The 13077-nt window shown below is 48.5% G+C and overlaps 1 protein-coding gene across 1 annotated transcript in view; it reads right to left on the reverse strand.

Moving 5' to 3' along the window:
* LOC144123694 (uncharacterized) overlaps positions 1–12619 on the reverse strand; it is a 92337-nt gene extending 79718 nt beyond the window's left edge. Inside the window, exon 1 of the mRNA XM_077656475.1 lies at positions 12448–12619. Within this exon, the coding sequence (XP_077512601.1) occupies positions 12448–12619 (172 nt within the window). The remainder of the gene's footprint in view (positions 1–12447) is intronic.
* Between the last annotated feature and the right edge of the window lie 458 nt (positions 12620–13077).

Raw genomic sequence — 13077 nt, forward strand, 5'->3', positions numbered from 1 at the left:
AACCGTGCCAGTTTGAACCTGTTTGCATTAGGCGGCTGTCTTCGTAATGAACAATGAATCATAAACATATGCTCCACAAGCTGCGAAGATGCGACCGTCTTCTGGTGCGTGCACCGAAAACCCTGGAAGAAAGTTTTTCTATTTGAACCATACTTGTCGCTTGCTTGCTCAGTCCTGGAAAGTCAATGTGTCCCTTGGCATGTTCTGCCTTATCGCACTGCATAGCTCAGGAAAAACCGAATTGCTTTACTGCACTGCTCAAGTTGCTTCTACGCCAGAATTGAGCTTTAACAAATGGATTAGCTGCCCTGAGGACGTGTATCACCTGGTTGGCTGGTTTTCAACCGCAGTCGTATATACCCGTGCTGATTACGAGCTTGTCATTGTCGCATTAATGCAGATCTGAAAGGTGAAGTTCTGTTCCATGAGTTCTCTCTATCTGTAAAAATAATAGCTCACTTTGTGCGAATATGTTTTCAGCGCCCGCCCTGTCTCATCTTTCTGTGTGGGTTGTGTAAAAATTAGCGCTGTTTTTACTTTTGTTACACACTGCGAATATGTCTTGCAGCTCACGCTGTCTTCAGCGATATTACCAGGCTTGGACTGGGGCAGTTTAGTTTACGGGACCTGTGTTTCCAGTGATGTAATTATGGACATTATGTTAGCCTTAAACCTTAACCAAATTGTGTGTGACTGCACACGCAAAAATGATCTGTTGGATTTATTTTTATTAGTAATTTGTTCTGTAATGGTGAATTGAGAGTTGAATCTGGTATTTCGGATCACCATTTGTTGTTTTTTCTTGTCCTACTGATTACGTTAAAACTAAAAGAAATTTTTCTGTTGCCTATGTCCATGATTTTGATCGCTCTGACGACACTTCTATTATTGACTGTTTGGATTATGTGTTGATGTGTACCAATGAAGGTGGCACACACAGCTTATGGGAACGCCTCAAGAAGGGCGTTTTATTTTGCACCGAAAATTAAAAACAAGCGTCGAAGCCCCTGGGTAAGTCGTGATACTATTCATATGAAGCGGAGACTTAAACGTCTTAGGCGACATCCCTCTTTATCTTCTCAGTATTTGCAGAAATTAAAACATGAATTAGCACAGGAACTGTCTACATCAAAATCCCATTACTTTAAGGTCACCCTTCCTTCATTCATATAAACAGATCCGAGCGAATTTTGGCGATACCTTGGTCAACAAAAGGAAGCCTGCAAATAAATTAGATGTGAGGATGGGAGCCTCGTCACTGATGTGAAGGATATAGCTCAACAGTTTAACAGGTATTTTCAGTGTTTTCCGGAGCCTTTCAGATATTATGGTCGCGGATTCACCCAAACAATCCATCGATCCTAACGAAGTTCCTGTTATTTCCACAGAAGGGGTTCTCTCTTTGCTGCGTAAAATAAATATTCGGAAGGGCCTTGGTCTGGACGACATTCCAAATGCCTTTTTAAAGCGTTACGCGCTCCAGATCTCGGAGCATCCGGCTAAACTTTTTATTGTGTCTCTACAAACCAGTGAGTTGCCAAAAGATTGGAAGAAGGCTCGTGTTCTGCCAATTCATAAAAAAGGGGACAAATTACTCGTAACTAATTACCGACCGGTATCTATTATCTCTACATCCTGTAAGCTTCTAGAGCACATCGTGGCCCGCTTAATAATTGACTTTTTAAATGACAGAAATATTCAGTCACCTTTTTAGCACGGATTCAGGAAGGGTATGTCGTCCATCGTTCAACTAGTTGCGACTATTGATGATTTTCTTAGAGTGCTGGATAACTCGAGACAGATTGATGTTCTTTTTTTGGATATGGCTAAAGCTTTTGATAAGGTGTCACATTCAAAGCTCCTTTATAAATTACAGTTACTTGGTATTCCGTTTTATCTTAATTAATGGGTCAGATCATATTTAGGTGGTAGAACTCAGTGTGTTGATGTGAATGGTACTCTTTCTGAATCCCTTCCGGTTACTTCCGGTGTTCCCCAGGGTAGTGTGTTAGGACCTTTGCTGTTTTTAACATATATAAATGATTTAATACATGCCATTCCTCCGTCTGTGTCAATAAGATTGTTCGCATGTGACTGCGTTGTATATAAAGAAATAACATCAATTGGAGACCATCAATTGCTTCAAGAATCTTTGCTCAAAATATGTCACTGGTGTAAGGAATGAAACATGGATTTAAATATAGATAAGAGTGTACTTCTCAGAGTTACGAGAAAAACAAAGTTAGTCATTATCAATATTACCTTCCCCACAGCCACATTAGAGAGGTTGCGCAATATAAATATCTAGGAATTACTCTTAACAACCGATTAACCTGGGGCACTCATATTTCTGAGATCTGTTCAGCCGCTTTCTCTAAACTTTGTTTCTTGAGACGTAAATTAAAACATACTCCTAAAAATATTAAGCTTTTGGCTTAAAAAACTTTTGTCAGGTCCAAACTTGAAAACGCTTCTGAAATTTGGGACCCGCACACCAAGAAAGGTATCTATCATTTAGAGCTCATCCAGAGGAAGGCAGTAAGTTTCATTTTTCATAAATATAAAAGGTCTGACTCTGCAACAGAGCTCATGAAAGACAATAACATTCCGTTGCTCCGTACACGCAGAAAAGTTAACCGTATTTCTTTCCTTCATAAAATTATAGCTGGTAAGCTTACCATTTCTCCCTCTTCATTCCTCAGGCACTCCACTGCTCGAAGGACCCGCCATAGTAGGGAGCACTCCTCACATCATCTTTTTGGCAAAACAAACGCATTTAAGCACAGTTTTATCCCTCAAGCAATATCAGATAGGAGCGCACTCCATGAATCGATTTTTAATTCTCCTAACGTGGAACACGTGATAAAAACCTTTTTGCTCAACTAAAAAGTAAGTGACTCTATTTTGTTCCTTTTTTTCAGCATGTATTTTTCTCTTTGCTATGTTCATTTTTTTGGTTTCGTTTTTGCTGTGTGTCACACGCAATGTTTTCACGTGGTGCTGTGATTTGTGTTTTTTTATGCCCCTCCTGCTTCGGTCAATGCTGGCCTGCAGTATTTTGAAATAAATAAATAATACCAAAAAGCAGAAGAAACAGAAGCTCCGACCTGTACGAGCCGGTATTGGAGTTCATCTTGCTCGACTGCAGGCTCCGCTTGCTGTAAACGGCCAGGCCGGAATGAAACGCGAACACGCGTACGCTCTTACTTTTGTACTTTGCGTCGAGATAATTTTTACAGCAGATTTATGAATGCGCATATCGGTAGACCCTTTGCGCAGGGAAATGAATCAGGCTGATTTTATATTGCAGCTGAAAGGCAAGATATGTTATCGTGTCCAGAGACATTGTTCGCTCTTCATTCTGGCCGGACTGTGCATGGCTTCAACTGCTTGAATAATCATTACTTGTGGCAGACTGAAGGAAAGCTGAGATGGCTATGCGGGCACGCCGGTGCTTCATACTCCATTAGCAAAAAAAGTAGAGAAGAAACCATAAGCGATGACTTTCAATACGGATGTGCAACAGGCATTTCCCCAGAACTGCTTCTCTCGTTGAGAATAAGTTGTAAATTGTGAGAAAATTTCACCAACCTTATGACCAGACGTTTCGGAGCGCGTTCAACTCGTTCTTCAGGGATGCAGAGGGAAGAATGGTTGACAGCTTTTAGGGCACGGTGGGGAAGAGGCATAAGGTAAGCCGGCGCGTGGAGGCCATGTCGAAGCCTGCGCCATCATCGTCAAAAGCCTAGCTATGCCCACTGCAGGACAAGGGCATATCCCTCCAAATAAGCATCGCATGCGGCAGTTGCGGCAACTTTTTTTTACCACCCTTGAAACGTCTGTCTCATCTACCCACCCGACCTTCTGCCGCCACCGCAGCGGTGGCCTAGTGGCTTGACCATTCGCATCGCATGAAGAAGGTGCAAGGTTCGATCCATAGTGCCGCCGGTTGCCCATCAGTGATACAATGCGTACAACGATTCCCCTGGCATGGTGCTCGGCTCCTTTGGAGCGGAATGCTTGGAAAATGAGTCTTCGACCCCGCCTTGTGTGGGCTAAAAAAATGACAGTGGTTTAGCATTGCTAAGCACGAAATACTGTGCGAGAGCACGGTTTTTTGCAGGTGAACACCACCGCCAAGTAGCTCAAAGCGCAGTTCAAGTGTCCACTGACCCAGGGAGCCAGTTATGCCCTTTCCTATTCTTTCGTGACTATCTCAGAGGCTTCTCGTACACCTGCTGATTTTGCGAGGTAGGAGGCTAATAATGCTTTTTGCGCACAGGTGGAAGTTGATGAATACGACGGCATGCAATGCACAGCGCGAGAGTGTGCAGCAGTTTAACACGAGGCGTGATCGGTTCCAGCGATGGCAAGCGCTCTCGTGCAGTGTCCAACGAAGCTGATCTCTTTGCGCCACCGCGGGCCCAGTCTCGGCAATATTTCTGCAGGATACTGAGAGACTCGACGTCCATCTTTGGATTTTGTGGGATAGGAGGATAACAGTGCTTTCGCACTAAAACACCTTTCGCCGTGCTGCTCTTAGGAAAAGCAGCCCTTGCGCCAATAAAATGTATCATCATCACTCTCTGCTGCTATCCCTGCTTGGGTTCTCTTCGGAATCCACTCCATTACCCTTGAGGAACCACCGGTCAGTGATCACCTTCCTTTCGCATCGCGTCATTGCCCACCTCGATGTCATCTTGATTATTCCTAACTCACGTCTCTCCAGGTAGAAAAACCCGCAGAAAAGGACGCGTGAACATAGAAAGAATTCCCACGGACGATGCTGGAGACACAACTCAAAAATTTTTACTTCGTCAAAGAGTCCAGCAGAGCAGGGCGCAAAGGCGCCTGAGCAGGACACGCCGACAAAAGGAAGAAAACAAAAAGAAAAGAAAGGCCAGTCATTAAAATACTGCTATCTTGCACGTGGAGACTACACCCTATTCATGAATCTGTATCCTTTGGACGAAAATTTGACTGAAGTACCGCTGACGCAATCCGTGCCTAAATTTTGATTTTAAAAGCTTCCAAGATTCCACATTCTATCTGCGTTTTGCCTCGGTCGATCACTTTTACACTGCTGAAGAGGGGAGTACATTTTTGACATTTGTTACAATGTTTTGGGAGATTGGCCGTATTATCCGGTTGCAGTGTTGTGCGATGCTGTCTTAACCGATTATTAATGCATTGGCCAGTCTGGCCGATATAGGTCTCTCCTCATGGCAGGGGAACGAGTACACAATGTTGGTTGTACATTTGGTGAACTTTGTTTGATGCTTGACTTTGCAATATTTTTTGTGCTCTTTGCAGAGATACGGGCACACAATGACGAAAGTTTTGTGGGTGCTGAAAACACAACGTTCACATCGTATTTCACTGCCACCTTCTTGATACCATGCGAGACTTTGTGCATGTAAGTAATAACAGCAGGCCTCAAAACCTCACGCTAGCCGCCGCGGTGGCTGAGTGGTTATGGCATTCGGCTGCCGGCCCGAAAGACGCGGGCTCGATCCCGGCCGCAGCGGTCGAATTTCGATGGAGGCGAAATTCTAGAGGCCCGTGTGCTGTGCGATGTCAGTGCACGTAAAAGAACCCCAGGTGGTCGAAATTTCCAGAGCCCTTCACTACGGCGTCCCTCATACCTTGAGTCGCTTTGGGACGTTAACCCCCCCCCCCCCCCATAAACGAAACCATCAAAACCTCACGCGACGCGTCTTCGTTGTCAGGTGCGTGATGTAGCCTAAGCTTACGTAACAATGATTCAGCAACAAAGGCAAGGATCTGTTCGGGGTAACCGGCTGGCCGGAGGCGACCAGCTTTACCAAAGAAACAGTTCTGCATAACGTGGGAGAGTCTTTTTCGCAGGACATTTCCTAGACAGAGATTGGCTACACCCTTTTTCACTACTGGCATTGAGTGTGACGAGGTATAGCGTATAAAAGACCTTTTTTAGCTCGAGGAGCGCATTTCCAGCAAATGTGACCATCGTCAGAACGTGACCACGTCCTGTACTCCCTTGTTCAGCAGTACAAAAATCATCGGCCGAGGCAAAACGCAGATAGAATGAGAAGTCTCGGAAGCTTTTAAAATAAAAAAGTCAGGCACTGATTGCGTCCGCGATACCTCAGTCTAATTTTCTTCCAAGGAATTTCAATTCAAGAATGGGATATAGCCTCCACGTGCAAGATAGCAGTATTTTTAATGACGGCCCTTTATTTGGTTTTTGTTTTCTTCCTTTTGTCGGCGAGTCCTGCTCACGCGCATGTGTGCACTGCTCTGCTCGATTCTTTGACAAAGTAAAAATTTTCAGTTGTGTCTCCAGCATCGTCCGTGGCATGGACCGAAATCTTCACGAAGACAGACGAAAAGCGAGGGCCGAGTACGTAGAAAGAAAGCTAGACCAGTTAGACACCACCGTATACACGGACGCTGTCGTATATCCGCGCGAGAGAACGCGTAGCCGCGACGGTAGTGGTAAACAAGGAAGGAAACATGATCGCGTGTGCCACGGCAAAGGTTGCCGGCACAGCGGAGGCCGAAGAGATTGCCGCTGCGCTGGCGGCAGCAGAAGGCTACAGAACGGGCCGATCTCTCAACATACTGACGGACTCGAAGGAGACGTGCAGGAACTACACGAGGGGCAGGATCAGCAGAACAGCCCTTAGAATACTCAGCGGGGTAACCTCCGCCGGGGAGAAACCCAGGCATAACCTAATCTGGATCCCGGGCCACGCGGGCATAGGGGGGAACGAAAGGGCAGACAGCCTAGCTCGAGGTAACGCATTCCGAGCAAGGCAGTCAAATGCTCCGGAGCTCCGCCTACAGGCTTGCGAGGGGGGATACGCAGAGACCTTGAACGTGCATAGGGGAGCTAGAATTAGATATCCACCACCACACAAAACCCTAACAAAGGAGGAAGCGACCGGCTGGCGCAGATTACAGACCAACTCCTTTCCTAACCTACACATACTTAATAAGATGTTCCCGACACAATACAGAGCTACCTGCCCTTGGTGCGATGCCACACCTACACTTTACCATATCACGTGGGAGTGCGAACGCAACAAAGCATTCCACCAACACGAACACCCGAGTACGGAGCAATGGGAGAGTCGGCTCACCAGCGGTGAGCTCACGACCCAAAGGGCCTTAGTGCAGCACGCGAATGATGCAGCACGACTCAGTGGAGCCTTGGAATAGGGGCCCACCCTTGCTGCCGAGAAGCCTCAAGTCGCCAGCGCCAGAGAAGACGACGGAGACTTCATAACCGCGAAACCCTTGAAAGATCCAATAAAGTTTTCACTCACTCACTCTCCTGTGTATGCGCCCTCTTCTGCTGATTTTTCTACCGGGTATCATGTGCCAACTGGCCCAACAAGCTATGATTCTACAATACACCTTTCAGCAGACGCACTCTGCTCTCATTCTTTCCGTAGCTCGTTGTGTCGTCCGTGCTGTATGCTCAAGCCTTTTATCTATGCGCTCCAGATTTTTGCCCCCAAGGTGAATACCGGCACGATTTATTAATCGCATCCTTCCTCAGGAGGGATACTGGTAAGCTACTGTTGGTGACATGAGAGTGTGCGTGTCGAAAAAAGCAGGGGACCCACCTGCCATATAGGCAATGTGATCTTGTGGCGTCATCACAACCTGCCCACTGTGGCAGGTGGCAGTTAAGTTAATGTTTGGTCGCAAGAGGTTGTTCGGGAAGAGCAACCTTGTTCTCACAAGCCCCACCGGTGGTTTTGTTTGAAACAGCCACCTGCCGGGGCAGTGCAGCATATATCTGAACCACTGCACCCCTGCGCAAGGTGTCGATCTATGGATATAAAGTAGAGAATGAGCTATTCCGTAGATATGGGCATGTAGGCAGTATTTTGGCGACAGAGAAGAAGTGCTTGCGCCGGAGGGATCTCTAATGCTATCGTACTGTATTCCTAAGGGTAAGTTAAGTGCTATGTGATAACGAAATAAAAATCAGTTCCCGTGTCTGCAAAGTGCTGCACAGGACTCCGTGCCGCTGAAGAGACCCATTAATGCTATCGTGTCATACCCTTAAGTCGGTGATTAAATGTCGCCTCGAGTTGCTACTGCGAAAGCGCGAAAATTAAAGTGGTCCCAACCAAGCATCTTGCGGGAAGCTCGGAGTAACTCGGATAACCTAGGGTCAGTTCGAAGGAGCGTCGCGCAAGCTGCAGCCAATGGGAGGACGGTGGCGCGCAAGCTGCCGCCGAGTGTTCAATACCTTGGTGCCCATCTAAAATAATAATGCTCTAACGCGTCGAAGAAAGTAATCTGCACTGTTGAACAATCTAAAATTTTGGTCTCTTCCAAGACTTGAACACTATTTTACTTTTCTTCAGGGTATTTCTAAGTTCGCCGTTCTGCTTTGTTAGCCGCTGCGGTGGCTCAGTGGCTACGGCACTCGGCCGCTGACTCGAAGGATGCGGGCTCGATCCCTGCCGCAGCGGTCGAATTTCGGTAGAAGCGAAATTTTAGAGGCCCGTGCACTGTTCGATGGGAGTGCACGTTTAAGAACCCGATGCTGGTCGAAATTTCCGGAGCCCTCCACTACGGCGCCTCTCATAGGCTGAGTCGCTATGGGACGTTAAACCCCATAAACCAAAACGCTCTGATTTGAGTCTTTAGGCCTTGATTTCTGCACTTCAACCTCATCCCCTCTTTTTCTTTTATTTGTTAAGCATTCGACCATCACATAAAAAAAAACTTACCGTTGGGCACTTACAGGACTTACGTGCGAGTATTGCAATCCTATTCTAATTCGATCTAATCCGATTCTAATTCTATTCCTTTCATATCGTAATTTTATTCTATTCCTTTGTAGTTGATGCCCTTATAAGTACTAGTACATTCATTACTTGCCAACATTTCGTATTTTCTCGGTTTTGATTATGTCACAACGTTCTGAGCAGTAGCGAATTTTTTAACGCTGATGCTTTTTGTCCGACGCCCGGTCTTCATGTCAGTGAGTCATCGAGTGCTTTCGCACAAAAAGGCGCGATTTTTTAGGTCACTCGATGATATAAACTCGCTTCTTTTCGGCATGACCTATGGGTAGGACGCTCAAACGTCAGTCCTACCACCTACAGGTTTGTCCACAACATCCCCCCCCCCCCCTTGCTAGCTCCTAACTGCGCAGCTGGAGGACTTTCACTCAGATGCCTCCCGCTGCTCAGCTGCATCGCTATGCACCTCCAAGCGACTGCAACCGCACTGTGCACGTCGGTAACGTGCTCCCTGAATCAGCCGCTGACACTCCGTGCAATCGGGCGCTGTCTCTCCTGTGCACTTGCGTTCACTCCTCCGTCCCTTAGAGAGGTAACAAGCACGGTTGCGGTGAAAGAATGTTCTCGGGAGCACTTACATAAGGGAAGAGGGAGGTTTATTTGAGAGAAAGGCAGCGACAGGTTGGCATGAAGGATCAGCAGCTGCCCTGCACTGGGCAAGGGAGGAAGAAAGAGGGTCTCGATGGGCACCTAGGACGACAAAAAGGAGACGCGAATGTATACAGGCACGCCAGGAGCGCACCTAATCAACACCGCCAGTCGATACTCGTGCAAAAAACGAAAAAGAGCTTGGGTTGCCCGGAGAGCTTTCCAAGTTTCCGGCCAAGTTCCGAGTACAAGGCCTTCCGAGACTGGCCTGCTCTACATATACGTGGCATCACGTAGGAGGAGCGCGCGGTCCTCAGCATGGATTCGGGGCTGACTGGGCGGCCTCTCCAATCACGCAGCCTCTGAGCGTGCGAGCGGAGCCAGCCCTGCAGGCAAGAGAGGCGCCTTCGAGCGCCCTGTTAGGCGTGCGACTATTACCTCAGGCGCGCGCAACCGGCACGAGGGTAGCGGTGCACCACGGCACCTCCGTGGTCTGAATGCGGCGCGCACAAGGAGGGAGCGCTGCACCCGGCGAAAGCAGCGCCGCATCTGCATGCTTTCAAATGAGGAAAGTATGTCACGACGTCGCTCTTCTTTGCTTTGCCTCATCTTTTTTTTTGCCTTGGTGTGACCCCCCTCGGCATTCCCCGAGGCACTAAATGTGTTTTACGTGCGCTCCCCTCGGCGCGTATTCGCGGCCGAGCGCACCAGGAAAACGGGGGAACCTGTTCACGCCTCGGCTCTGTCGTTGAGAACATCGAGCGGTTGAGAAACGCGCCTTCCGGCAGTCGAACCGATCCTTATAATGCCGGCCTCTGCACCCGTGCAAGCTACGCTGGAGTCCGGTGCTGATCGAGAAGTCGGCATCGAGGACCTATCTGCGAAGGCAAGATATTACAAGTTTTTGGCATACAGACGTATATCGGTTTACCGCAAGCCTCCTGCGCACGAGCAGTGAGCCCGCCTAAAACCGGCTTGGACACACCCATGACGTGCGGTAAACCGATATAAGTATCCGCTAATACGCCTCCGGTATGCTAAAAAAAGTCTATCATCCATTACAGTTTACTCAGCACGCTGCTTCCGACAGCGACGGTCACTCGTATGGCCTCTCGGCGCTCCCTGCTCTCGCCCAGCTCACGCTTTGCTGAAGGAGTCAGTGCGGCGCTGATGCCGACTCAAAATGCCGTAGCGGGCAATATTATAAGTCATCACCCGTCTTACCTGTTACCGCGCATACAGAAAAGACTTCTCAGTGTTCCAAATTATTACCTGACCCTGCTAAAGGAGAATGCGCTATTCAGATGAGGAAGGTACAGGAGATGTACCGTGCTTGAGACGGCACTATTATTCTCAGACATCCTTCCATTTATATAGTCCTCCTGAGTCCTGGACGACAAGCCGACGTGGGCATAAACAAAGTAAGCTCTCGCATTGATAATTCCTGTCACAAAAAGATCTCTGCAATTTATCTCAGCGCACAGTCTGACGTCCCAACATTCCAATTTTGCTCATTGAACTACTTCACCTAAAGGTAATTTACTATAAACGTACTCAAGAAAGAAAAAGTTGTCCCAATGCAGACAAAAACTGCCGGCAACTACAATATAAAGCCACAAACTGCCACTGATGCCTACACCTTTTCGTTTTTCCTTAACTGCATTGTTCTTGACTTTGATCTGTCATTTCCGGTTCAAGACGGGAAAGCGTATTTGTAGCGAAGTGAAGTTTGCTTTTCTGCCTCATCGTCTGTTTTCGCGTCAGTAATTCGCAGTTCTACACATGTGCTTTCACAATGCTCATGACGTCACCGACGGCATTATTACGGTATGCTATATCTTTTCACACTCTCAATGGCCACTAATAATAGGAGCATTTGTGCGCGTTACTCCCGTCGTGTATTTTGCTCTTCTCGCACTCTTTCTGCGGGTTTCACTAAATTTTCCGTTTTCAGCGCAAGTGATCCGATATTAAATCAAGGATCCCATTCTTGTTGGTATAAGAAAATAAAACAAAACAACAACAAAGAGCGGACGTGAGGAGCGCTGAAGCCACTGGCGAAGTGCAAAGAAAGAATACAATTGAAACGCGGTCGTTACAGAGCTAAGCCACCGTGATTTGGGACAGCCCAACCAATACCAGTACGGGGATGACGGACGCTTTCGGCGAACGCCTCGTGGCTTCATCTGTCGGGCCGCTGTGGGACTGGAGATCATTTTGCACAGAAGCCCGAAAATAGGAGCACACAGCAGAGTGCGACGCACTCCAATGCAACTTCAGGCCAGCGCACACAGCACATTCTTCAGGCCAGCGCACACAGCACATAGACAGGACGGCCATCGTGCATATCAAGAAAAGGACGCTTACTCACTGATGTAAGGCAAGACCAGATCAGAACGATGAATTGCGGCTGCCACAACCTCGTGGGGATAAAATACAAATCAGCAGAGACCTTTGGCTGAAAGCGTGGGAAACACAGAGTCAGTTCCTCGGTAGATTTTCGCAGAAGCGAAGGTTGTACCTAAGGTAAAAAAAAGAAAGTCTCCTTTAGTGCGAAAGCACTACTTCAGTATGTCTAACCGGCTCACACAGTTTGTTTGAGGCTTTACTTTGAAGCTGACCTTGGCCAAGCTATAAATACATATATCTTGCCGCGACTGAGTTTCGAACCCACGGCGGCGCGAAAAAGTAAGCTTCTCTAACCACTGCACGATAGCACTACGCTATCACCGCAGCCGATCATGTCTCGTGTTCTCTCGCGCTGCGCATTGCACACGGTCGCCTTCATCAACTAATGCTACCATCGAACTAAAATCGTCGCCAGACGTGCCGACGACCCAGCAAAGTAAAACCATGAGCCACATGCTTTCGCACATCTGATCGGTTTAGCTACGTTGAAAGCCCAGCACTTTTCTTCCCCGCCGCTAGGAATATTGATAGAGAGAGCAGAGCCGACACGAAAGGCGTCACCAAGGAACCGACCGCGGAAGCCACTTCCGGCAGAGTAGCTCCTGGACGTTGCGAGATGCTGCAGTCTGCTGCTACTCACTCTCGATCAGGTGGTGGTGCGTCTTCTTGCGGAGCAGCGCAGCTCCCAGCTCTCGCACGCGGTCCTCCCGCATGCCGGCTTCGGACAGCAGCCGAGATTTGACGCTGGCATCCACGCGCGCCGAGGCGAGCCCCACGAAGCCCAGCAGCAGCAGCAGCACCCACGCTGCCATGGTTCAGGCGCCCTCGGTGAAAGCGGCTGCCGCTCGCCGGCGGCCGAGGATAGCGACTGCCGAGAGCGGCCGTCCATTGAGAGCGCGCTCCCAAGATCAGGGTCACGAAGAAGGACACGGTCGTTTACCCCGGAGGAAGCGCGCTCTCCGCTGCGCCCGGAGGCCTGGCGCGGCGTGGCACCGCTTCCGTTTGCGCGGGGGCCGATCAAGCCGGCCATCTGGAACGGCCGCCGCACTCCACGAGACGACGCGTGTGACGTAAGGATGTGGAAAGTAAAGCGTAACGTAATGACCGCAGTTCAATGATCGTTCCTGGTGATGCACAGAGCAGGTAGACGGGTTTACCTGCCCCGCACCTGCCATGCTGCAGGAGGCCGGCTCTAAAACCCCCGTTCTGCACAGAAAAGGGGCACTGAACTTGGTGCAGAGTGGGTAATTTATGTTGCGACGCTCATCTA

Source organism: Amblyomma americanum, chromosome 3 (genome assembly GCF_052857255.1).
Source record: "Amblyomma americanum isolate KBUSLIRL-KWMA chromosome 3, ASM5285725v1, whole genome shotgun sequence".
NCBI lineage: Eukaryota > Metazoa > Arthropoda > Arachnida > Ixodida > Ixodidae > Amblyomma > Amblyomma americanum.